General features: G+C 41.2%; 1 protein-coding gene across 2 annotated transcripts in view; it reads right to left on the bottom strand.

Annotated features, from left to right (window-relative positions):
* Positions 1-27,120, bottom strand: part of Osmr (oncostatin M receptor) — a 69,793-nt gene that overhangs the window by 19,264 nt on the left and 23,409 nt on the right. For both annotated transcript variants that reach the window (XM_013514951.1, XM_013514950.1), the window contains exons 4-7: positions 19,239-19,410; positions 15,756-16,022; positions 14,010-14,145; positions 13,335-13,486 (exon numbers count right to left, since the gene is read on the bottom strand). In XM_013514951.1, the coding sequence (XP_013370405.1) occupies positions 13,335-13,486; positions 14,010-14,145; positions 15,756-16,022; positions 19,239-19,410 (727 nt within the window). The remainder of the gene's footprint in view (positions 1-13,334; positions 13,487-14,009; positions 14,146-15,755; positions 16,023-19,238; positions 19,411-27,120) is intronic.

Below are 27,120 nucleotides of genomic sequence, written 5' to 3'. Positions count from 1 at the left end.
ATGTCCAGGATAAAATACCAATCATTCAGCATACAAAAGACCAGGAAAATTTTTTAAAATTTCAGCTTATATGGGAAAATACCATCAACAAATGCCAATTCAAAGGTTGAAATTATCTGTCACAGACCTAAACAATGGTTATAAACCTGTTCCAACAAGCAATCTTGAACAGTCTCAAAACAAATGGAAAAAAATTTTTAAAATCTCAGCCAAAAAATAAAGGATAAAATAGAAATTATAGGCCTGAAAGTAGAATGAATAAATAAAAAGCTCTCTTAGGAGGACCAATAGCAGAATAGAGATGACGAAAGAGAGTCAGTGAAACAGAAAACAGATACACAGAGATGGTCCCACGGAGCAACGAGGAGAAAAAGATCTGAAGAAATGAGCAAAGCCTCAGGAAGACGTGGGATTAAAAGTTTAAAATCCTTCCCAACTTCAGGGAAAGATATAAATCTACAGATCTGACAAGTTTAGGATGAAAAAAACCCACATGGGATAAAAATCTATCCTAAATACTTAACAATCAAGAAAACCTTGGTGATATAGCAATAGAAATTATCCAATTCAAAAACAAGAAAAAATTCTACACACGCAAAATGAACAGAGCCTCAAGTTCCTTAAACAATAGTTTTTCTTGCCTTGTCTTTTGTCTCTTTTCTTTTCTCCTCTAGCTCCTCCCACCCCTTCTCCCCACCTGACTCTCTCCAGCCCTCTTTGGTGCTGGGGATGTATACTAATCTACTACTGAACTACACCCTCAGCTCCAATAAAAGAATTGTCAAAAGAATAGGGAAGAGAGCTAGCTTCAAAGTGGTAATTGAATAAATAATGTTGGAAACCCCCAAGTTTGGTGATTTACATAAAGTTACCTATTCAGGAAGTTCAGAGATTGATCAACTCAAAGAAAACTATGCCCAAACCTATCATAATTAAACTATAGAAAACCAAAGGAAAACCTCTTCAGCCCATACAAAAATAGGATATGATACATATAGAGGAATGATTCAAACGATCGTACATTTTAGATGAGAAACCAAGGAGGCCAGAAGATAGTGGGGCATCTTTAAAGTACTGAAAGAAGTCTTAATCCAGAATGTAATACCCTGTTTTAGGAAAGCAGGCAAATAGAACTTATCAGATGAAACAAAGCTGATGGTTTCTTACCAGCATAACTTCAAAAAAAGTTAAATGGCTGAAGGGACATGACAATAACATGGAAAGAAAACTTGTGACTTTGGATATAGACAAACAACAGAAATGGTAACTATTTGGGTAAATTCAAGACTATATTCTCTTTTCAAGTTCTGTAAGGTATTCATGAATATTGAAAGCAAAAAGAATATTGTCTGGTGGGTTTTTTACTGTATGCAGGGATAAGGCTGAATGTACCTATAAGGCTCCTCAGTGGGGGAGGACAGAGGGGCTGATGCACTTGTCCTGCTTCTTCCACATTTTATGGGAGATGTGTAGCATTTCTCCAGACAGCCTGGGACTGACCTGGTCAACCTCTAGTTTCCGTAATTACGGAGAATAACTGTAGAACGGACTAGGGTGCAACATCCTGAGATGAAGCAGGAAGGGAGGCTGAATGGAACAGCCTGGGAACTTCTCTACTTCCTGCTAGAAATAGGATACTCTGTGTCAGGGAATCATAGTTCCCAGGGTCTGAAACCCAAGAAAGGCTACTTTCTGAGGCTGTTCAGCTGCAGTGCAAGTGGGGAACTCACAGAGGAGATTCTGTCTGCCCTGGACAGCTTTCTTGAGCCCTAGAAGACTGGCTAGCAGTGAATCCTCAACTTTTGCTCTTGTTGGCTGCCTCTTTGTAGTAATGCTTCTTCTTCATGGACCTAATTTGTGTACGAGTGGGTTCCGCCTCATTGGACTCAGGCCTCTAATGCAGCAAGCAGGGCCAAGTATGAGGGAACTGGTTTTTTGGCTAAGTGGGAGAAACAATAGCCCTTCTCATAACTGGCCCAGGTGCAGACGCCAGCTTGGGGGTGCAGGAGCTGGATATGCAGCTGGAAAATACATGGCAAAAAGAAGAATGGGACATAGACACACACTTGTGCATGGTTGTGAATGAACTGGCTGCATGGATTGAGACACAGAAAATGTGGGAACGGGGAGCTTGGAGCAGGATTCCTTGGTTGACAGGCACTTGAGCGATTGCGCATTCATGGGAGGCTTGGGACACAAGGATTCAGATGGGCCCTGGCTGTCTGAGAGTGAAGGAAAATGAAGTTCATGACGAAAGGCCCTGCGGCATCTGAGCGGGAAACAAAAGGCGGGCAGGGCAGACTTGGGCAGAAAATCTGGTGAAGTCTCCTGTGGTCTAGCTGGTGTGTCTGCTTGATAAACGGGCACTGAAGACCCAAATGTCTCAGGTTCCACAGGATGGTTCAAGATGAGATAGAAGTTTCTGGACTCCCATGAGAGGGCAATGACTATACTTCTATCAAAACGGACGGGAACAGTAAAAATTTCAGACTTAGCTGGGGTTCTTGGATATGGGAGCTACATGATAATATTTCCTGGTTCCCTCAAGGAAAAATCAAACTGATGGCAACAGCAGGCTTGTGGACAACACAGTGACCCCTGGTGCCTACCTATTTATCTGCTTATGTGTGGGTCCCTTTGGGCACTGAGTACATTACAGGAATTAGCATTTTGGCTGCTGGTGTCCCAGACTGTTCCCCCATCTGAAGACGGTACTCCTCACAGCTGAGAATCTGAACCATAACACTGGCATAGCCACTCCTGCCTGTACTCAGCTCCCCAAGTCCTAATGGGCTACTTTACAAAAGTGGTTCTTCCCACTGAGCAGGGAGCAGGACATAACTGTGCTAATGCAAGACTTAATGCAGATGAACATATTGCCAACAACACTGTGAAAATGTAACAGCCAAGTTTGGCTGGTCCAAAAGCTCTCTTGGGCATGGAGACTGACAATGGACTACTGCAGGCTAAATGCCAAGGCCATCTGGGTGGAAAGCCAAAGAAATACCTTGGATACGCTCAAACAGAAACAGTTGGGCCTGACTACATCTAATGAAAAGGGGAGTCCAATAGCTACTAGTGAGTGTGTCTTACTTTTATCATTGCTGAGACGAAATATCCACCTTCAAAGTTAAAGAAGGAAAGGTTTGTTTCAGCTCACAGTTTATAGAGGTTTCAGCTCATAGTTGGTCAGCTCCAAGGCAGGGAAGTGTGGCAGAGAACCATAGCAGAGGAGAAGCAGTTCATGGTGTGACAGGCAGAAGACAGGGAAGCAGCAGCAGCAGCCTGCTTCTCTCTATTATTCCTTCCAGGCTACCTGCCTTTTGGGTGGTGCCACTCAACACCCACACCCATACTCCACACCCACACCCATACTCCACACCCACAACTATGCCTATGAATCAGTGGACTAATTTAGCAATCATGCACCCTTATTTTCAGCATCACACCGTTAATCCCAGCATCACCCACCATAGATCCAGCTACCTCTGAAAAGCCCCACCTATGACCCTATGAGGCTTTGGTGGAACAACTAGACACAAGCCACAACAGTGTGACAATAAAAAACTGCCAGGAGGGTGTGATAGCCTCTTGGACTTCCCACATTTACATCACCTGAGGTAGCCACCTGATATACTTCTTTAATTGGCAGCTTCTTGCTTACTGTTGGACTCTGTTATCCATAGACTGAGCGGCCTATGGCCACAGCGCCAAAGTGGACACCACAATGTGAACATCTCCTCGTTACTTAAGTGCTTGCAGACTCCAGCAATAAAACTGGATAGGCTTAACAGAGCTGAATTATTAAATGCAACTAATTATTAAATACAATCAAATCAGGCCCAGCTGGTATCCTAAGGGACCAACACATCCCATAAACAAATAGCTAGCTAAACAAAAAGGACCAAGCAACTCATGAGGGATGCTTTGGCTACACCTCTGACTATGTGAACTGCAAGAGCCAAAAATATGCCTGCTGATAGTGTGGCATGGTTTACTGCAGCTCTGCAAGCTAAAAGCTGATGGCGTACACAGGCTAGAACTGCCACAGGGTCAGTGGATGGCCAGCTTTCTGACTGAGTCTGGAAATGGATGTTCTGCCCAGCAGGCCAAATTACATGCAGCAGTGATGGCCTACTGGCCACCTCTCCTACCATCTCTACTTACATTTTCTTTATTTTTTAATTTACTTCATCAGGTTCTTAGCCTAGGGAGACAATATGATGTTTACACTGCAGGTCTGATTTACTTCACTGATGAGTATGGTCTCTAGTTGCATCCATTTACCTATAAAAGCCTCAAAATTATCTTCTTTATAGCTGAGTAATACTCCATTGTATAAAAATACATCTTTTTATCCATTTCTCAGTTGATGGGCATTTGGGTTATTTCCAAGATTTAGCTATGACAGAATTGCACTGCTATAAATATGGGTGCACATTTTCTTTTTAAAAAATTTACTTTTATGAATACTTTTGCAATACTTGATGATTACACTGGGAGTTGGTACATATATATAAAACACATCCTAATACATTTTACACCCCCTTCCCCTCTCATCTCTCCTCTTTCCTCCATTTCTTGGTCCTCTTCCCATTTGCAAAAGATTTATCTTCCAGTTTCCTACTACCTATCTTTTGTTTTGCTCTTTATTTATACTTTGGATTTTTCATATAAGGGAAACCGTGTGGTATTTAGGTTTGCATACCTGATATGTTTGACTTAATATTATGGTCTTAACATGCATTAATTTTCCTAAATATGACTCAAATTTATCCTTCTTTATAGTACATAGTACTTAATGGTGCATAAATACATTTTCTTTACCCATTCATCTGCTATAGACACATAGGCTACTTCCAAGATTTAGCTATTAAGAGTTGTGCTGCTATGAACATGGGTATGCATGTATCACTGTGATTTGATGTCTTTAATTATTTTGGGAAAATACTTAGAAGGGGCATAGTTGACTTGAATAGAATTTCTATTTTGATTTTTGAGGAATCTCCATACTGATTTCTATAGTAGTTGTAAACTATTACATTCCCACCAACAATGCAGAAGGCTTCCTTTCCCCACACAGTCTCACCAGCATTTATTATTTGATATCTTGATGACAGCCATTCTTTCTGGAGTAAAACAGAATCTAGGTGGTTTTTTAATTTGCACTTCTGTAGAGGCCAAAGATGTTAAACAGCCTTCTGTGTACTTATGGGTCATTTGTACTTCTGTGAAACATCTACTCATTTCACTTGCCCATTTTTGATTGAGTCTTTTCTTTGGGGGGTGTCTAAATATTTTGAGTTCTTTATATATTCTAAATATTAATTCTCTGTCCAAGGGGTAGCTGGCAAAATTTTTTCCCCTTGGTGTTATTTCTTGTCAACCAAGGTTCTGTTCAGAAAGTCCTTATCTACCCCTGTGACTTCAAGAGTTTTACCTATTTTATTTTCCAGTAGATTAAATGTTTCTATTTTTAATATATTGATCTTTGGTCTACTTTGACTTTAGTTTAGTACATGGAGAGAGATACGGATCTAGATTCAATTTTCACATGGACAGCCAATTTTCCCTGCACCATTTCGTAAAGAGGCTATCTTTCCTTCAGCATATGTTTTTGGCCCCTTTCTCTAAGATCAGATAGCTGGAAGGGCTTGAGGTTGTTTTTGCATCCTCTACTCTGTTCCACTAACACATATATCTGTTTTTGTGTCAGTACCACACCATTTTTATCACTGCTGCTTTGTAATACAGTTTCAAATCTGATATTGTGATGCGCCCTGCTTTGCTCTTGTTGCCTACGATTGCTTTTGTTATTCTGGATTTCTTCTGTTCCATATGAGTTTTAGGATTGTTTGCTCATGTACTTTGAGAAATGAAATTGAGCCATCCTTGAATCCCTGGAATGAAGCCTAATTGGTTATGACATATGATCATTTTGATGACTTGCTGAATTCTCTTTGTCAGTACCTTGTTGAGAATTTTTACATCTATGTTTATTAAAAGTGACTGACCTATATTTCTACTTCAGTTGAGTATTTGGTTTTAGAATCAGGGTAATGCTAGCTTCAGGATGTATATGGAAGTACTCCTTCCTTTCAGTTTCATTTAGAAGTTTCAGTTGTGTTGGTATTATGTCTTCCCTGAAGTTCTTGTAAATTCAGTGGTGAATCCATTAGATCCTGGGCTTTTCTTAGTTGGTAGGTTACTACTGCTTCAATTTCATTGTCTGTTTCTTAATTTGATTTTCATATAGTCTTGGTTCAGTTTTCATAATTCATATGTATCTCAGAGTCCATCCATTTCTTTTGGATGCTTCAGTGTGTTGGTAAATAGATTTTCAAAGTTGTAATTAAAAATCTGATTTTTGGTGGTTTCCTTGTGATTTCACCCTTTTCATTCCTAATAACACTGACGTGAGTCTTTCCTTCTCTTTTTAGTCAAGATCACCTAGGAGGTGGACTTTTCTGTTTATTTTTTCAAATAATTCACTTTTTCAGTTATTTATTCTTTTTATTTTTAGTCTCACTTTGGTTAATTTCCACTCTGATCTTTATAATTTACTTCTCTCAGCTAGGTTTGGGTTTGGATTATTTTTTTCTAGTATCTTCCAGTTTATTATTAGATTATTTACTTGAGCACATTTTTTTTCAAATGGATGCATCACAGCAATGAACTTCCCTTGTAAGGAAGGGTTTTCATTGAGTCCTGTAAGTTCTGATATGTTGTACTTGCATCATGGTTTGATTCTAGGAATTGTTTAATTTCTTTCTTGATTTCTTCTTTGACCCATTGAGCATTTAGGCGTGTATCACTTGATTCCAAGTCTTTGTGAAATTCTGTGGTTTCTTTTGCAACTTTCTAGTTTCAATGTGCCATAATTTGATAGTACATATGAACAGTACTAACTCTTTTGTATTTATTTAAGCAGTATTTATTTACTTATTATTTATTTGTTTGTTTATTTTGAGACACAGTCTTGCTATGTAATCCAGCAGCAATACTCCTGGGCCAGCCTCCCTAGTGCTGAGATTACAGGCATGTGCCACCATGCCTGGTTTAAGCAGGATTTGTGGGCTAATATTTGAATTAATATTTTGGTCTGCTTTCAAAAAGAATGTGTATTCTGTTGTACTAGGGTAGAACAGTCTGTAGATATCTATTAAGTTTTTTTTGTTTGAAGGGGTGGTTCAGTTGATCTGTCTGTGAAAGTGAGGTGTTAAGGTCGCCCATTATGATTATATTGGTATTTATTTGACTTTTAATAACCATCAATATTTGTTTTATAAACTAGGTTGGGCTGATATTTGATGTACATCTATTTACAACTGTTATCTCTTCCTGTTGAATTGTTTTCTAAACTAATATGTAGTGACTTTCTTTGCCTTTTCTGATCAGGTTTTGCTTGAAGTATATTTTGTCTGAGAACAAAACTGCCACCCCTGTAGTCTCTGAAAGTCCTGGTACATGAAATATTGCTTTCCATCCTCTGATTTTTAGTCTACGAATTTTTTTTATTAGATGAGTCTCTGGAATGTAAAAAACTGTTGAGTTGTTGTTTTTTTTTTTAATCCAGTCTACCAGCCTGTGTCTTTTAACTGGGGATTTAAGGCTATTTATATTGAGAATTATTACAGAAAGGTATTGAGTCATTCCTATCCTTACATCCTTCTTCTCTTGTTGACTTTTTGTTTAACTACTCATCTTGTTTGATGTATTCGTTCCATCTGACTCTGTTTAGGAAATTCTTGAGTATTTTTTTGAATGCTGGTTTGGTATTCAAGAAATTCTTTAGGAATTTTTTTGTCATGGAATTTCCTTATTTTTCTACTGATTTTGAAAGATAGTTTTGCAGGATATATTAGTCTGGGTTGAAAGTTGTTTTCATTTTTGGGCTTGAACTATTTCACTCCAATCTCTTCTGGCCCTCAAAGTTATGATGAAATACCTGCTGCAATCATAGTGGGTTTACCTTTGTGATATTTTTTTCTCTGACAGCTTTTCAGATTCTGTGCTTGTGTGGAATTTCTGAAATTTTTGACTATGATGTGTTATGGGGAGCTTCTACTTTCATCATAAATTTTTGGCATTCTGTAAACCTCACTTCCCTGTATGTTATTTCTCCATGCTTAGAAAGTTTTCTGCTATGATTTCTATAAGCAAATTTTTTATTTCATGTATGCTGCTCACTAATTCTTCTTTAGTTAGTCTTGGTCTTAATGTCATCTAGTAGATGTTGGATGAATTTTTTTGCTCTCTTGTCATTTTTAAGGTATCTTTGAGTATCTCATCATGTGTTTCCATTCTGTCCTTGAGGTCTAAGACTCCTCACATTAGTTTTTTCTGCTGTTCATGTATTTAATAGCATTCTTTGTTGCTGGAATTTTAGGTTGGTATCCATTTTCGTGGAGTCTAATTCTTTTGAAAATTTGTCTTTCATATTTTGAATTGTTCTGGTCAATTCTTTTAATTTTTGTTGTTGTTTCTTCAATAACTACGTCAGTCAATTTGTTTGTTAGTTCCACTGTCTTTTGGGTTATGACATCTTTGAGCTCATTCAGTTTGTTTGGTTCCTTTTAAATCAATTCATGCAGCTCAGCTATTCTGTGTTTCATTTCCTCTCCACTAGTGCCCCGTAGATCTGCTTTTGGAGAGTTCAGAGTCCTTGGGGGCATTCTGTTGCCTTGTGTCTTTGTGTTCCTTTTTTGTGTGTATGCTGAGCGCTGAGGTCAAAAAGAGTGCAGACAATATTTTGTTGGTGTGAAGATCTCTTTAGTTAGGTTCTGTTTTCCAGTAAAGTGATCTTAGCTTTTTTGTAAAAAGGAATGGTCTACCACTACAAATTTTTCAATTTATTTGGGTTGTAACTAGCCATTGTGTTGTCAGGAGAGAATTTCTACTGGTTATAACAGCATCAACACCTCATAAACACTAAAACTTGTTTTGATAGTTTATCAATCTCAGTATTAACAGTTGTTTTGATAATTTTGTCCATTTATCAATACCTCTTACAGACTATGGTATACTGGGATTTGGAGGATGAGGGGAAGGAAAGAAGGGGGGAAAAGGCTGTGTCAGTGGGAAGATAAGGAGGTAAGAGACATAACAATAGGTTAAAAATAGGCAGGAGGTTGGACTCTGCTGGAATTATATTTATAATTTGGGTATAGGGCTGGTGTTGAGGAGATTTGAGAGAATACTGGTGTAGATGGGAAGAGGTATGAGGATTGACAGAAGCGTATTTAGAGATTGAGGGAGGCTGTGAGATTGTTGAAATCTGTTAGTATATTTGTAGTTAGTTTTTTCTGGATCCTATAAATATAGTTTTGTTAAGGATTACCCTGACATGCTCTCGAATGGTATTGTTTAAATTATAGCACTGGTGAATTCTTATTCTCTTGTGCACATATATAGTTCCCTGTTATATAGATGAAAGGTGGAGAGAAGAGGTAAGGCAAGGAGGTGATAAAGGAGATAAAGAGAAAAAAGAATATGGAGGAGAGAAAGTAAAAAATTAAAAGAGAAAAGGGACAAGGAGAGGGATCAGGACAAGTGGGAAAGGTCTTGCTATGATGCCCTAGGCAGCCATCTTCCCTGTCTCTCTCTCATTGCACTTTTTCCAACTCATGGGCCATTGCCAACAGGTTGGCCTTCCAGCCAGGAGAAGATAACTGAGAGAAGAGACTATTAAAAAAATTCCTGTGTTGACACAAAAACTATGGCAACAATTTTCTGCCTGAAAGGGATAAATACGTGTCATCTATGTGAACTTGGAACTATCATGGCCACTCTTGAGAGAAATTTATGTCCTATTTTTGGATATCCCATGAGATTTCACTTGGAACACCTTTCCTGCCCAAGCAACACAAGAATGGGCACTCAAATGGAAGATAATGGATTTCGCATGCACCCCATCATCTGCAGACCAAGGGAGACACTGGAAGATGTAGCCGCCAACTCACACAACTTACGGAAGAAATTCAAATCAGCTGCAACTGGGTAGGACCCCATCTCACTAGGGAAACACGGACACTAAACCATTATGTGCAAGGGAATCCTGGCACTGCAATGCGTATTAGGAAACATGTTTGGTGCAAATGGAAGTGCACCAGGCAGCCGCCAGACTGAGGAGCAACTGTGATATCCCAGTCTTAGTGCTCTAGTCATTACTTTTCCCATTTCCCTTTAAAGCACATGTCCCAGGGTGGTTTGTGGCAGGCTTCTACAGTTCCCTAGTCACCTGCCCTCCAACTCTAATCTGGAGGTGATGCAGTGTATGCACTATATGCACCCCTATATGCACTCCTACACAGTCATGTGCAGGCTGAGAATAGGACCAAAGAACTCTATGGTACAAGAGTTTCTTTAGTGGCACTGGGAATGTCTGAGATTTCCAGCTCATGGGCAATATTTTTAGACAGGTCAAGTTTATACAGGACAAAGCCTCCCATGTTGGACTGGAACACAGAGACTGAAAGGTCTGGGACAAGCCAGAACGAAAATCCGTGTCCACAGAGGCAGTAGTCTCAGGACAGGACAGACAGAATGGGGCATTAAAACCAACTCAATCCAACCTCTATCCTAAAGGCAAGGAACACTTAAAATCCTGGGAAGAGGAGGGGGTGAGGCACTAACTGATCAACTGCTTTCCCCACAGGGACATGCAGCTGAGTCCTGGAAGTATAATGCTTTTGTTAGGTTCTCCCAACCTGCAGCCACTGCGGAGAACCACGAAACACTGAAGATGCCACCACGGGCCTTTCTGTGTCACAGAGCAGAGCAACCTTTTCATCCTGCACCAGCACTCCCAATGCCGATGTTCACCGTCCAAACCTGATGGTGGCCTTATCAAGTGAGGATCCGGCATGGAGAAAACCTAGACGTGCCCTCTTTCAACTTAACTGACTGAGGCAAGAATTCACAACTACAACTAACAAAAGAGAAAAGGAGAGGGATCAGGACAAGTAGGAACTGGGGGGCTGGTGTTTGCCAATATTTATTTGCTCAGTTGTTTAGGCCAAAAGTCATCCTAAATTATCAGATTAATAACCCTTAGTTACTGCAGGCTGATCAGGCCCACAATCTCCTAAATGAGTGGACAGCAAAGGCTTACATAAATGAGAGATTTGAAATGATCTTAGGGCTCCGAGAGGGTTCAGCCCTCTCACAGAAGTCAAGATTTTCTGGGTTAAGACCAAGAACTTCCCTGGGTGGCCCATATTTACTTGGTTTTCAAACAAAGGAGGGGGATACTGAAGAAAATGCAGGAATCTGGGCAGGACTTGGGAAATCCTTTAAGGACTTCTCTAGGTAACACATTATGTTAATTTAGGAGAACTATTACCTAACTCCTGAGGCCTTCACCACAGGAGTGAGGGGGACAAACCTGTGAAGAGTGGAAAAGCAAGAGCTACAGAGAGAAGAGTAAAGCCAAAAAAGGGGAGTCTCCCCTAAAGAGAGAACCTGGCTTGAGATCTTAACTAAGAGCCACTTCTTTATTCAAGGAAAGGGAGCATAGCAATATTATTCCCCTGGTGATTATGACAGTTGGGACCCTTTGGGTGTGATATAAACTACAGGTCCCATCTGGCCAAGACAAAGCACAATCTATAGTGTTGGCAAGAGACAAAAGAGTTCATCAAGTTAGTGTGAGACCAGTGCAGAAATAGACAAACTGGCTAGTGGAGTTGAGTCTACAACTCCAATACCCTCACAATAATGATATTTGGCAGGATAAGCTGCAGGGAAAGAAGAGCTATTTAATAACTGGAAATGGAAGGATGATTACTCATAAGAAAAATTTAGTCTGATATCTCTACCTTATTTAATAGTCCTAGATGGAATAGGGATTTAACTGTCTTTTTAAAAAAATTTACAATTCTAAGTAGAAAATTACAGGCAACTATTTTTCTGGTCTTGGGTTAACAAAGATACTTCTTTCAAAGCTTTTGGTATATCTGTCTATATTAAAATTGAGAGCTTTTGTTTACAATAAACATGTAAAAGAAATTGAAGCATTACAAACTGTAAGAAGAGATTAGCAATATAAAAATCAATAACAAAGAATCAGCATCAAGAAAATACAAGTAACTCTTAACAATGGAAAAAGCATAAATGAACCATAGAAAAATACACAAATAGCATTAATTTGTATTTCATAAAAGAGGAAACCGATGTGTTCAAAATGGAGGAAAAGAGATTTAACCTCAAGGATGTATAGATCAAGACTATTGTACAATATTTCACACCAATTCAGTTGGTAAAAATTAAAAGAGCAACAATACCAACTGAGAGAGAATATGTGAATCCATAGGGTGGGAGTGTATTTAGGATAACCACTTTGGTAATTAATTTGGAAAAACAATTGGGAAATAGCTTGATATAGTTTTATATGGTGACTGTATCTATTCTATTTCTGCACCAATTCCACTTTTAGCTATGTACTCAAGAAAAAAAAAAACAATTGTTACATGAATATTGAACACATGCACAAAATGGTCATATCAATTTAAAGCTGGCTTGTGATATGTTGTAAAATGTTGTATGTCTGTTAATGTTTCCCTCCTTTTATCCTTAAAATAAAAAAAAAAAAAATTTAAAGCTGTACTCCAAAGCAAACCCTTAGTACAAATTCATATCCATTGAAAGATATGCATGGAAAGCTGGGCGTGGTGGCACATGCCTGTAATCCCAGTACTGGAGAGGCTGAGGCAGGAGGATCTCCAGAGTTCAAACCCACCCTGAACTACATAAAACCAAAAAAAGAAAAGAAAAACCCAACAAACTAAAAAAAGACAAAGAGATGGACAAATAAGATGCTGTATATTTACATGGAATACTATATAGTAATACAACAAACTCTAGCAGCACTCAATAATGCAAGTAAATCCTAGCAACTCAAAAATATAGAAAGTAATTACTAGATTATTACAGACAGATTATTAATGTCATTTTGGTACACATTAAGCAGAATAGAAACATTTTAAAAAATCATGTAAGAAATAAGAATGCACACACGCACACCTCTACACAATTTAAAGTAATAATCTTGATGAGAGGAGGTGGGGAGGCTTCAAGATAACAGGAAATAAGTATATGCCAGAGTCCTGGTTTCAAAGTTGCTTAGCTCACTGACACTTAAAATATTGCAACGCACAAATAATAGGGGTGCATGCACCCAAGAAGATTCGTGGCATAGACTATAGGCACAAAGTATAGATTTCACATAGTCTGTGAAGCAGGCAAAAATCTGCGGCGCTGTACGTGATGGCAGAGCGCTGGGGTGTGTCAAGGGTGTGCCAATGGCCAGAATGAGCTGTCAACGCTAATCTCACCTCGATCAGTCAGTGCAAAGGCAGTACTGACAGTTCTCTTCCTTAAGTAATTTTCAGCTGTGAGCGTGAAGTTGAATGTTGCTGGCAAATCTTGAGAAATTTCCCAGTTACACCAGTTGTTGTGCACACAAAATTTCTTTTTCCCGGAAACTCTTAAAAAACAAAATGACAGTGTCAGGGTTGACACTTTTGTCAAAGCGCAGCTATCATTATCTCTTTGGCACACTCAGTGACCCTCAACTACATTCCAAATAATGATGCTGATCCAGTACCAACAAACACTAGTAGTGAAATCCATTTCCATGAATTTGTTACATGTGATGAAAAGTGCTAACAAACAATTCATGGTTCTCCCTCATGGGTGGTGAGAATATCAATTAACTGACTTTGATTATTCTTTACAAGGCAGAAAAGTTATGTAAAGCTAGATGGCCATGTGGGACTCTTCACATATTTTCTTATTTTTATCATATATAGTTGAAAAATAAAAAAACCTGAGGAAGAAAGTATTATACACATGTCATCACCTAAAGATCTTCTTCCAACTGTGGTGGGAAGATTAGAAATGTGTGCGTAACTTTTCCCCAACTCTATGTGTAGATTTTATGTTGTCACAAGCATCATAAACAAGAAACAAGGAAAACTCTGTCAATAGATTTACCAGAGCTAACTTACGAGTCGAATAAAGTGTACTGCTGTGAAGGCTGTCTATTATAACCCAAGCCAGTGTCCACCCCAGGGTCCCAGGTGCAGTTCAGAGTCTTGAAGTCTTGGGTTTCACAAGAAAAATTCTTGGGCTCCTCCAGCACTTCTGCCCATGTGAAGGAAAGAAAAGAAAAGCAGAGGTAAGGCCTACTGAGCCCTTTTTGAACACGGGAGCTGCCCCATCTCTGCGGAACTCTCCGTTGGTGGGTGAGGCCTGCGCGGATGCCCCACCCTGTTCCTTTGACACAGAGAAGCAACGTGGGAGTGGCCCTGTCTCTGTGGACCTCTCAGTTGGGAGGTGCAGCCTGCCCTCCCTCGACCAGCCACCTGAGGAACCCAGAGCAGCGACCCCTGACTGGCCATCTTTGGGTTCACGGCTGAGGCTCACATGTTTTCCACTGATGGTCTGGAGACCTTGGTACTGAAGGCCAGCATTCCCCCACCAGCGCAGTTGTGGTCTGAGCTGTGCACCCCACCAACCGCCTGGGGTTCCCAGGCCCAGTGGTCCACTGCCCTCTACCACCTTGAGATAAGTATGATATCCAGGTAAACTAAAGTCCCTAGAGACCTTCAGCGAGCTGCCTGGGTAGTGTTTGGTCAGCACTTTCCATATGACATCCAAAAGGACAAGATGTAGGAGCAAAATGCCTACTGAGCCCCTTTATTGCGACAGATGAAAGCTGTTTGGGTCTGAAGCCACAGGGGCACACTGACCAGTGAAGGGACCCATGGGATTGAAGCCCCAACACCCAGTTAATAGCACTGGACAGTCATATTTCAGGCATCTCAACATCTTGACCTGTTCTCTTTTCTCATTCTCTTGTAACTTCTGGGATACCATGGGTGGGATAGGTAGTCAATGTTGTATAAGTGGTTGGCACTGTGTCCCTTTGACACAGGATATGTTCCTAGTGCCTGGTAATGTTTCATTTTGTGTGCTGTGGCTTGCAGAATGCTCAGGGAATGCAAGAAAGTCAGATTTTGTGACCTGGCCAAACTCAATAGCTGGGGTCCAGACAGTGATCCAAAGACAGTGAAATGCTTCTAAGACATCAGAGTTACCAGAGCCACACTAAAGGGTACAGATGAACTAAGCATCCAGGAGGCGGGCATTACTGTACTTCCTTTGGAAGGGAAGTAGGGAGGGAGCTGTCACAGACAGCTACTGTCTAAGGAAATAGGACTTCCCCACTGTGTAGGGGAATTGCCTTATTGTCTAGGGGAATAGGAATCACAAGACAAAGCCAGTAGGTCACCAGTAGGCACACAGAGACCCATAGGAAAATCAACATGTTCCCACTGCATTGATACAGCCCATAAAACCGATTTTCCAAGCAGTTAGTGGCCACCACTGAGGGCCACCACCTGGTAACTTCTATTGCATGCAGTAAGCACACCAAGGTCAGGCATCCTCCTTGTTCACTAATGCCCCATCCTCCCTGCATGGGCCTCAGATAATTCTATCGTGGTGGAGGCAAAGCAAAATATTTGCTCAGTGGCCCAGGACTTGACCTGAACTTTCTCTCCTTTAATACTTCTTTCTAGCAATCAAATTGTCGTAAGAGCAAGAAAACCTCAAATACTGCTTCAGGACATCATTGTGAGATCTCTACTAGAAGATGTGGGAACAGGAAAATCAAATGCATGCACAGCAATGATTTCTATGTATTCCACAGGAAATAAGAAGAGAGGTAGGCAGAACATTTGCACACTTACTTGACACAAAGAGAACTACACCATCCTTGAGTGTGTGATTCACCCCGCAGTAGATATTCGTCCCTTGTGTCCTAATGAAGGGAATATTAGTCAATGTGAATGTGAATAAATTTGAATCAAGTTGTTCTCCATCAATCAGTGCACTTTCCACATAACAAGAAAGGCCAGGATTTCTCGCCGAGTTGTAGCAAAATGTGACATTGGAGCCTTCTTCCACCAGCTTATTTCTAGGGAATATCAACCAGTGATTCTGTTCAGGAGTGGGGGCTTCAAGAAAAAAAAACCAAAACAGCAAAAAGCTTGGTTAGAATCTCACTCAGAATTCAAGGCAGCCCCCTTCCCACTTCTCCCTCAGCAGAGAACTAGCTTTATCCACCCCCTGGGGAAAGCAGTACATTAAATTTCTATGCCAAACCTATACCCTTTGGTGTATCTTTAAATTAAAGTAGATTAAATTTCTTTAAGTAAATCTAAGTAGATTTTTAGTAGAATCTAAGTAGATTTCTTTAAAGTAGATTAAATTTCTATACCAAACTTATACCCTTTGGTGCGTCTTTCCCAACATAGCTCCTGTTGTCACAGGAATACCACTGCTGTTGCTGGTCCTGCCAGAGACGGCGCCGTTACTAGTATCACTGCAGATGATCACACTATTTAGGGTCCAGGCCATGTGGGCGGCCCTATGTCGAGGGGTTGTGTACATTACCTCATGTCCATCTTTACAGTGGCACAGGCAGATCCTCTGAGACTGTTTGCTCTGCTCATCACTGGCAAAGCGACACTTGGTCTGCTAGTCTACCAAGCTCCCAAGCAGCATGCTCCTCACCTGTCCATTATCCTATCAATTCCATCTCTTCCCGCCTTCTAGAAATGCCAGTCATTCCAACCCCATCTCCCTCTGCAGCCATCTTTCCTTCTGTAGGGCTCGCTGGCGTTTCAAACTGCACAGGCTCTCTGTGTCATGGCAGCTCATCATCTTCCCTATATCCCCTTCCTGCCTCCTTCTCCAGCCTTGCCTGCTACTTGGCTTCCCTGAAGAAGCTGCCCATGCTTGGGGCTCAGAGTCATCCCAGCACTCAGCCAACCTGGTCTGGCTGCCCACCTACCTGGCCACTGTTGAGAACTATCTTACCGACCTCACCTGCTTTTAGCTTCCTTTTTAAGGTCCCCGATGATGCAGTTATGCAATTTTAGGTGAGAATCCATGCTTGAGGGTTATGTTACACTGTATATCTAAAGTGACCCCCAGGCCCTCAAGCATTTGGAAGGTGATTGGATTACAGGGCCTTTTGAGCTGACTTGCTGTTTGGAGAGGGGGTCCATTGGGAGGGGTGTCCTGTGGGTGTGAAGGGAAGGGTCCACCTCCCTCCCCGGGTCCTCCCTCCACTGTACTTCCTGATGGCGGCGGTGTGAGCAGCTGTCTCCCCTTCCAGACCCTTCCATCATGTGGCTTCCGCAGGGAGCGCGCTGACCATGCAAGGACTAAAACTCCTAAAATGTGAGCCAAAATAAACTCTCCTTCCTGAGGCCTGAGTGTTGGGTATTTTGTCTGAGCAACAGGGAAGGTGACTAAGACAGGTTAGGAATAATCAGGTTGCTGTTGATTCTTGTGTGACTTTGGGGGCTACAGTTTTGGGCAATACAGTCTGTTTCACCAAAGCTGTTTATAACATGGTTGTTTTCCTCATACTATCTTTTCAATCTCTAGTTTTTGTCTTTGCACTTGTCCCTCTTTCAGGAGTAGGATGCAATCACTAAGAGGTTGGCCCCTGGAGTCAGGTTCTCCAGGCTAATCCTGGCTCCGTTATTCAGTAGCTTGATCACTCCATGGGTTCTTTAAGCTCCCTGGGCCTTGGCTTTCTTGTTGCTGAAGTAGAGATAAGAATAAAGCATATGTCATAGGGCTGACATGGGCATGAAATTAATGCTCAAAATGGTAGAATGCGGACTCCACCCTATCAGTACTATTAATATATGTACCAAACTACTCACATCAATAAATTTGAGCTAATAAATTTGCATACATGTTGAGTAAAAGAATGATTCTATTGGCAGAATTTCAGATAAACTGGCAGGGCATATGGTCAGACAGACAGATGTCATTGCTTTAGAACTAGGCTGGTAGCTTAAAGCATGAGAAGCTACTGAAAAACTCATTTAAAATTTTAATTACAACAAAGTTAAATTATCAAAATAAGGGGCATTTAAAATATATTTGTTCACAATCTCATCACTCCAATGAATAACTGCTTTTATTTTTTTTTATTTTATTTTGCTTCTTCTTCTCTCTAGCCCTGGAACTGGCAAACTATGGCCTCTGGGCCTATTTGAGCCTGTCATCTGTATTTATAAAGTTTTATTGGAATACAGTCACTCTCATTTGTCTACATGTTGTTTATGGTTGTTTTCAAAAGCAGAGATAAGTACCACAATCACAACAGAAACTGTTGGGACACTTACAGAAAATGATTCCCCACCTCTACTTCAGCTGTATTCATACTTTGGGTTGTTTTAGTGAAAACTTTTATGGTGTTGACAAAAGGGTTAATGGGCTCAGCATCAAAATTTTTTTGATAACACACTTCTGCCCAGAATGTGCTGGAAATTCGTGAGGCATTGAACTAAGGAGAACCAACAACAGCACAAAAAGAAGTAAATACAAATACCATCCTTTCCTCCCCTGAGCTAATGCTACATCATTCCCCAAAATGTTAAAGGCTGGTGAGGTAGCTCGGTAGCACAGTGCCTACCTGGTAAGCTCAAAGCCCTAAGTTTGATTCCTGGCACCAGAAAAATAAAGCATACAGATGTCCTTATCTAAGTCTGACGGGCTGCTGTGAAGCCTGAGTGAGAACTTAACAGTTCGTGACTAGTACACAACTTTACAAACAGTACAGGTGTTCCCAAGAGCCCAGCAGGAACCAAGGGCCCCGGAAGAAGCATTCCTGAGATATGAAGACCACTGCCTAGGCTTCATCCCCACACCTTACCCTATGAAGACAGCAGTTTCCCACCCTCACGGTGAAACTCCTGTCTTGAAAACTTGCCCACTGTCCTACTCAGCAGACTATTCCGATCTGAATAAACTCTTGCCTTTCCCATATCCCTGACTGCTGGAAAATTCTCTTAATGGCCTCATCATTTGCCCTGCATATGCTGTGAGGCATGGCAATTATATAAGGTTCATGGCCTGCCTTGGTCACTGAGTATAAACATACCTTACACATCTGGAAAAGGAATACAGTATTGTCTGAACTGCACAATTATCTCAATAATTAAGTTCAAAGGGACATGGATGCAGACATCCATCTCTATGGGGAAATTTTACAAGCATGCTTTTCTAGTTCCAACATGAGCAGAAGAAAAATAATGTCAGTTGTCCACCTAAGATTCCTCAAAGGGAAAGTGTATTATGTGACTACTGATCCCTGGGTAATAATAGGAACTAAACCTGCTCACTCTAGTAACCACTTCATTTCTTACCACGAACTTCCTTCCAGGAACTCCAGTTGCTTGTGAAACTCAACTCAGGGAACCTGGCATCATTCACAATACTCTTTATTCTTACGAAGTGTGGCGCACATTCCAAAGGGAGCTCAGATTCCCAGGACCAGTGGAGAACTTGGTCCTGCTTCACAGTGGTGCTGTAATTACCCTAAAAGTAAAGAAAATACATGAAAACATGTAGCCATCCTGCTGTGGAAACATGGTTCAGCCTGAAGTACCTCAAATGGCAACCTTAAGGTGCAATCCACACAAGCGAAGTCCATTCTGATCAATGCCTCCCTTTCCCTGCCATCTCAGTAACTGGGCCGCTAAGGCTGCCTGCTTCTTGAAAACTCACGTCTCAATCCTTTTCCTGCAAGTCCAGGAGGCCCAGATGGAGCAAATGGAGAGTAAAAAGATGCCACTCAAATCTTGGGAGAAATGATCAGAGAGAAAAGTGTTCACAGTTACAGTCACAGAGAATCTGCTCAGAAAATCCCTGAAAACCGGTGATTTCATTGAATCATCCTCTTAAAAATAAAAAAGGTTGATAGGTATTTTAACATATTAATATTTGGACTGACCAGGCTGACCAGGCTGGCCACATGTCACGAGAAAGAGCAGTCCTCTCTGGCACTGTGGAGGTTCTACAGTCTCCAGAACTCAGCACAACGGTCTCCATGTCTCCCGTGGTTTTCTATCTGTTGTCTTCTGGAGGCTGCGTGGACCACACCCATCCTTGAGCTCCATCTGTCAAAACCTAGGTCCTAGAGGTCTTACTTATATAGAATGTCTTACACTCTTCTTTGGCAAGTGTGTCCAGGATGAACTAAAATTTGGTCTTTTGGTATAGCCATTGGTCTTCGTCTTTGTTAGATACTGGCATTTCCATTCTATAATGCAGTAGGCTCTCACAGCTCCATTATATCCTACCTTACCATTCAAGGGCCTCTACAATTTGGTTCCACAAATCTCTCCCTTGCAGGAATCTTTTTTTCTGGAGCTACAGGTCTATCTGACACTTTTAGAATTTGCCTTATATTTTTACTCCAGGCCTAGTTTTCCAACTCCCTCTGCATTGGGAGTTTATTCCATCCTTGAATCCTTGACCATAGCCCAATTCCTTCGTGGAGCTATTTGTTTTCTGGTGCTGGAGATGGTATCCATGGCCTCATGCAGGCTTAGCATGTGTTCTGCCACTAAGCTACTTCCCCAGCCCTCATGAACCATGATGGGCAAATACACAAAGAGAGGCATTCTAAATGAGGGACGTGCATGCAGGTCACTGGCCAGGGGCCAGCTTTTGTTCTTTCCTTTGAATGTCTCCCATTTCCATCTCCCTTGATGCGCTCCTGAGTAGTGTGTAGTTGTTGGTATTAATCTGCTTCAAGCATGTCCCAGGAAGAGTTGGGAGTGTGTGTCCAGTGGTCCAGTCACTCACTGTCCTTGGTGTGCCTCCTCAGGACTTCTGTTTTCTGGCCCTGCAGCCAGGAGATGGAGACCACAAACACCTTACACTTCCCAGGGGAAACTGAGTCTGAGTCTGCAGCCATGTACGTAAGGGCAAATGATAAGCTCTTAGTGAACGGGGCAAGAGAGTGGCATAACCCACCTGTCACCATGTGGAGACGGCCACTTACGGCTTTCCCCACTTACGCCTGTATCCTTGCAAGATCCCTTTTTGTTTTTTGTATTTTTTGTTGCTGTTGTTTGTTTTTTGTGGTGGTACTAGGATTGAATCTAAAGCATTCTTTCTGAACATCGCCCCAGCTTCTTTTTATTTTTTATTTTGAGTCAGGGTTTCAATAAGTCACTAAACTGTTGCTGGGCATGGGCTCAAACTTGTGATCCTCCCACCTCAGCCTCCAATAGTACTGGGTTACTGGCATGCACTACCACACCTGGCTTTAAACTGTGTCCATGGAAAAAGGAACAGAGACCTAGAACAAAAGTACCCTAGTCCACTGTGGTGCCAGTTAATTGTGTATGTTCTTTTCATCCTATGCAAAATTTTGATGTTTTCAAATGCCTGTACTTTTTTTCAACTTACTGCATAACTTTTTTCTTAGGTCACAGAACATATTTGTGTGTAAAAGCAAATACCAGACATACAACTAAGAAAATAAAAAATGACATCATGAACTATAAATGCCAACACACCACAGACTGGATTTTCCTCCCACGTCTCCCTTAAATGCAGCCCCTTTTCTCTCGTTCCCATCTCTGCTGGACTCAACGCCACAGCCAGTTTCCAAGGAGCCACTTCTGCTGCTCCAGGTCTCCTGACCTCTCTCCACAGTGCCCCTGAGCTGGCTTTCAAAGGCTTCAAATCAGGTCGTGCCACTTACCTGCTTCTAACTGCTCTTGAGATAAAAGTAAACCCGGAACATGCTCCCGATGGTCTATGTGGTCTGCTCCCATCAGTCTGCCCAAGCCCACATTCCCAGATAACACATACAACACCTCCCTCGGGCCAGCAGCTCACCAGCCACGCTCACAGGGGCTGTGATCATCCCTGTCAAGCGTCCCCACACACCTCTATCACACCTCTGCTGACCTGCTTCCAGTCCTCTTTTATATTTTGATTCAAAGAACCCATCATCCAAATTGTGGGGGAATGTAGGGCCTTGCCCCAAACAAACAGCACCTGGCTATTGACCTGCATACCCATCCTCATTTAGAAAGCTCTGGTTGTGTATCTGCCCCACAGCACTATCCCCGTGCCTTGTACAATGGGAGCCCTGGACCACAGTCTAAGATTAGTCACTTCATTAATAGCAGCAGACTGTGTTTCGCCCAGATGCTCTTTGTGTGGGCCTTGTGGTCTTTAACGCCTTGTAAATGAAAGAGATCAAAGTTTCTTTGAGTACATCAATTCAGTAAGTTTTTTAAAAAATGTGATGAATTGCCTTTGGGCCATTTTCATTCAATGAAGTGGCAAGTTTAGTTTGGCCTTTATGGACGTTAGTAACATGAAACTTCCGGGCACATTAACACAGAAACCTAACTGGGGTCACTGATTCATTGCTGAGGCATGAGCTCTTAGGTCTAAAGTGACGCACGCTCCCAGCCTCCTTCCAAAATGGGCTGTTAGTCTGCCTTTTCTGCCACTGACAAAACCCTACAGCAAATGGCTGGAACCAGCAGAGCCAGTGGAGTGTGGGGTGGCCAGCACTGTACATAAGTTGGCCCTGGTCCAGCTGCAAGGCCCTGCATCTGGATGTTTTTCCTCTGCTTTGTTTCAGAACACAGTGACCTGAGACAAGAATCTGGAAACTGCCCTCAGTGTGAGTGAGAGTATTCTACCAGACATGCCCAACTGGAGGCTCCTTGTGAACGTGAGACTATTGTCCAGACAGGATTTTTGGTCTCTCCTCAAATTCAGACCTGAGAGGGAACGGTCTCTCATGGCAACAGTCATTCTGTGGACACATGGGTACTCATGGCCTGGGGAGGCTGCGTTAGTCATCTTGCACCTCTGATCACATGGGAGTGAAGAATGCAGTTCTCTTAAGCCCCACAGCTGCACTCTCTGTGCTGTGGTTTTTCTCCTCTGTTGCAGACAAACTCTACTCTTAAGGACCTTGATCCCTAGTAAGTTACTGAAGTAGCTTCCATAACTGCTTTTCTTTGCAAAGAAACTATCACCTGTGTCTGATATGAAAACAGATATGAATAACTGCTTTCACAAAAATAAAGGATTCACTTAGCCAAGGAAAAACATGGCTTTCTCTAACATAGTAACAGATATGATCTGCCTTTTAGAAAAATACATAATAGGACCTATTTGATCTATGATTAAAGTTGGTTTTACTAATGGTGGTAAGTGCTAGTCTTGCAAAATTCCTCCAGCAGGTCCTCTCCAACCCCCCCTTTTATTTTCTTGGCCCATTCTTAGCCTTAATAAGATCTTTGTTCAGTGTTTTCCTGGGCCCAAATTACTCACCAATTTATCCACCAAAAATAGAAAAATCAGCCTTCTTAACATGAGTCTGGATGAAGGGAAGACATGCCAAGTGGGAAGGGGACATCGACACATGAGCACTGCTACTTCACAATCAGCAAACTGAATGCTTACATTCTGGAAAACCACTCTGAGAGCAGGTGGATTATAGACCTCACATGAATGCTACGCAGATGGAGTCAGAATTTTATTTCCCACATGCCACTTTACTCAGATTTAAATGCAAAAACAGAGAAGCAACTGAAGATTTAGCATTAGTGACCTTTACACTTTACTAGAGAGGTAATATGCACCATGCAAGATCCCTATGTTCAGAGCCTCCATGCCTGAGAGAAGGTGGATCTGGTTGGTGATAACAAGGTCCCAACACAGTCCTGTATTCCCTTCCCTGCAGAAGAATTCTCAGGTCCCTTCAATGAGAAAAATCCTGTCCTTCACCATCCTATGACAATGTGTATACAAATTCTTATGTGTAAGAACATGTGCATACAAATTCTTATGTATAACATACAAATTCTTATGTGTATTCATTCTTATGTGTATACAAATTCCTAAAATCCTCTAGACCAGCAATGGTAGTGTATAGAAAACAGTGTGTCCCAGTGCAGTAGATGAGAAGTGTCACAATAGACACCAACATTATTTGAAGAAAGATGAGTAAAAATATACTACAAATTATTCGAACTGTAAAAGGTTGATACTAAATATTTTCTTAATTTGAGGGTTTACGTCTGGGCAGGAGTGTGGGAACAGGTGGTTCCTGATCTCCGCCAGCACAGCCCATGTGTAGGTTCTGTGTGTGCTGCGAGCAGCTGGCAGGCACAGAATCAGGAGGCCCGTGATCTGCTCACACCACAGTTCGCAGCTGACAGCCGTGAGAACCAGGTAAGGCCCCCATCTACTTCCTGGGAACACAGCAGACTTCCCAGAATGCTGCCACCATTGCAATCTGTGTCTCCACCCTCCATGCACCTTGGACACACAGGAGACTGTCTCAAGGGACCCACAAACCTGCTAACACTGGGGTTTGCTAGGGGCACCCCAACATGTGACACGTGAAGCCCCAGAGCAGGCAGCCCAGGAAAATGCTGAAGCCGTGATTCACATCTGGGTTCCAGGGTTCACATCTGGGTGGGAGCATGGAAACAGGTGCTCTGTGATCACTGCTAGTGCAGCCCACCTCTGGCTCCTGTGCTAGCAGTGAAAGGCCTACAGACACAGAATCAGGCAGTCCTCAAACTGCAGACCCTGCAGTCCATGTCTGGGCTCTACCTTCACCCTGAACTCCCTGGAGTCACAGGACCAAGTGGTCTGTGATCATGCCACCAGTGCAGACCACTTTTGGCTCATACTCATGCCCTGAGCTGATAGGGGACACTGGATCAGATTGTCTCTGACCTAACAACATTGTGATTGGCGTTTGAGAACTGGGAGAACTAGGTAAACTTCACCAGCTGCTGGAAGAACCCAGACTAAGCAGCATATCCCAGCAGCCACTGAGGGGCAAGTCTGACCACCAGGAAAATTAGGGAGGTTAGTGACCTTTGCTGAGCTGACAAGGAAGAAAGGGACTGAGCTTTTTACCACCGACTTCAAACATGACAAGACAAGGACTAAATGCAATCTCAGAATTCCACCCCTCTCAGAACAAGTCCAGGAGACATCAACATAGGAGAACTTGGTAAACACACTTCTGAAATTGCGAAATGACTGCAATGAAAGTGAAGAAACAACTCCATCAGGCTATAGAAGAGATCAGAAATAATCTCTCAGGCAAAAAATGAAATGACAATAATAATGAAAGAACTGCTCACCACATCTAAAGAAGAAACATATAAAAAATAGATGAACATAGGCAATGGACAGAAATGTTAAATGAAAAATATAGAAATGAATTAGAACGCATGAAGCAGATTCAAAGAGATATCCAAGAAATCAAAGCTTCCTCTGAAAACTGCCAAAACCGCTTGAATGAAGCAAAAGATAGAATTTCAGATTTTGAAGACAGCATGGCAGCTAGCGATCATGAGAGAAAGGATCCCTTAATATCAACAAGGAACCAGGAAAAATCAATTCAACAGCTGCAAAGAGGAATAATGTACGACTGATAGGAGTCAATGAAACAGCAGGAGGGAACACAAACAACATGAAAAGAATACTTAAAGAAATAATAGAGAATTTCCCAAGCATGGAAACAGAACCTGACATACAGGTAAATGAGGCATATAGAACTCCAACTAACCATAAACAAAATAAAACTACACCCAGACATATAATAGTCAAAATCCCAGATCTCCAGCAAAACAACAGAATATTAAAAACTGCTAGAGAAAAGAAACAAATTACCTATAATGGAAAGCCCATCAGAATCATGGCAGACTTCTCAACACAAACCATCCAATCGAGAACAGCTGGGAGTGAAGTATTATAGGTCCTGAGACAAAACAGCTTCCAACCACAGCTGATGTACCCTGCCAAACTTTCCTTCAAATTCAATGGAGAAATAAAATATTTCCACAACAAAGAACAATTGAAGAACTTCGTGAGTGCCAAACCATTATTGCAAACAGTACTAAAAGATATTCTAGACAGAGAAAAACATGACCACAATTTCAAGAAAAACAATACAAAGGAACTGTCAAGAAGAGCAAGCAATTAAACAGGTAGAAAAAGTAGGAAACCAACAGCAAGTAAATAACATGACAATGATAAGTCAACACATATTGGTTATACCCGTAATTGCAAATGGCCTCAATTCACTACTCAAAAGAAACAGACTGGCAGAGTGGATTAAGAAACAAAATCCAACAATATGTTGTATACAGGAAACACATTTTACTCAAAAGGAAATCCATAGAATGAAAGTCAAAGAATGGAAAACAATCCTCCATGCAACAGGAACTCAGAAAAAAGCAGGTGTAGCTATTCTGTTTGCAGATAATGTAAACTTCAAACTGACAACAATCAAAAGACATAAAGAAGGTCACTATATACTTGTTAGGGGAAAACTGCAAGAGAATGAGATAACAATCATAAACATGTATGCACCAAATATCAGAGCACTAAACTATATATGACAAATCTTAACAGACATGAAATCTCATATAATTAATAACACTATTGTAACAGGGGGCCTCAACACCCCTTTGACACAAAGAGATATGTCAACTGGACAAAAAATCAGCAAGAAAATAACAGATCTGAACCAAATCTGTGAACAAATGGACTTAGTAGATGTATACAGAGTGTTCCACCCCACAACACATTTTTCTCAGCTATACATGCGACTTTCTCTAAAATAGACCACATTCTAGCCCATAGAGCATACCTACCTAAATGCAAAAGAATTGAAATTATCCTATGCATATTATCTGACCACAGTGCAATGAAATTGGAAACTAATGACAAAAAGAACTCCAAAATTCCATAAACAGTTGGAAATTAAACAACAACTTCCTGCACAACCACTGGGTCACAGAAGAAATTTAAAAATACCTACAAACAAATGAAAATGTAAATACAACTTACTAGAATCTGTGGGAAGCAATGAAAGCAGTCCTCAGAGGGAAATCTATAGTGGTTAACTCACATGTAAGGAAAAACAGAAAGAGAACAAATAAATAGCCTAATGCTGCATCTCAAACTTTTAGAAAAAGAAGAACAAGTCAAGCCCAAAGCCAAAAGAAGGGAGGAGATTATAAAGATCCTGGCAGAAATTAATGCAATTGAGACAAAGAAAACCCTACAAAAAATAAATGAATCAAAGAGTTGGTTCTTTGAAAGAATACATAAATTTGATAAACTCTAGCCAACCTTATGAAGAAAAGAAAGGAAAGAACTAAATTCATGCAATAAGGAATGAAAAGGATGAAATTGCCACAGATTCTACAGAAATTCAGAAGATCATTAATACCT

Source organism: Chinchilla lanigera, unplaced genomic scaffold, assembly GCF_000276665.1.
Source record: "Chinchilla lanigera isolate Chin_1 unplaced genomic scaffold, ChiLan1.0 scaffold00025, whole genome shotgun sequence".
Taxonomy (NCBI): domain Eukaryota; kingdom Metazoa; phylum Chordata; class Mammalia; order Rodentia; family Chinchillidae; genus Chinchilla; species Chinchilla lanigera.
This window is presented reverse-complemented; position numbering and strand designations above follow the sequence as displayed.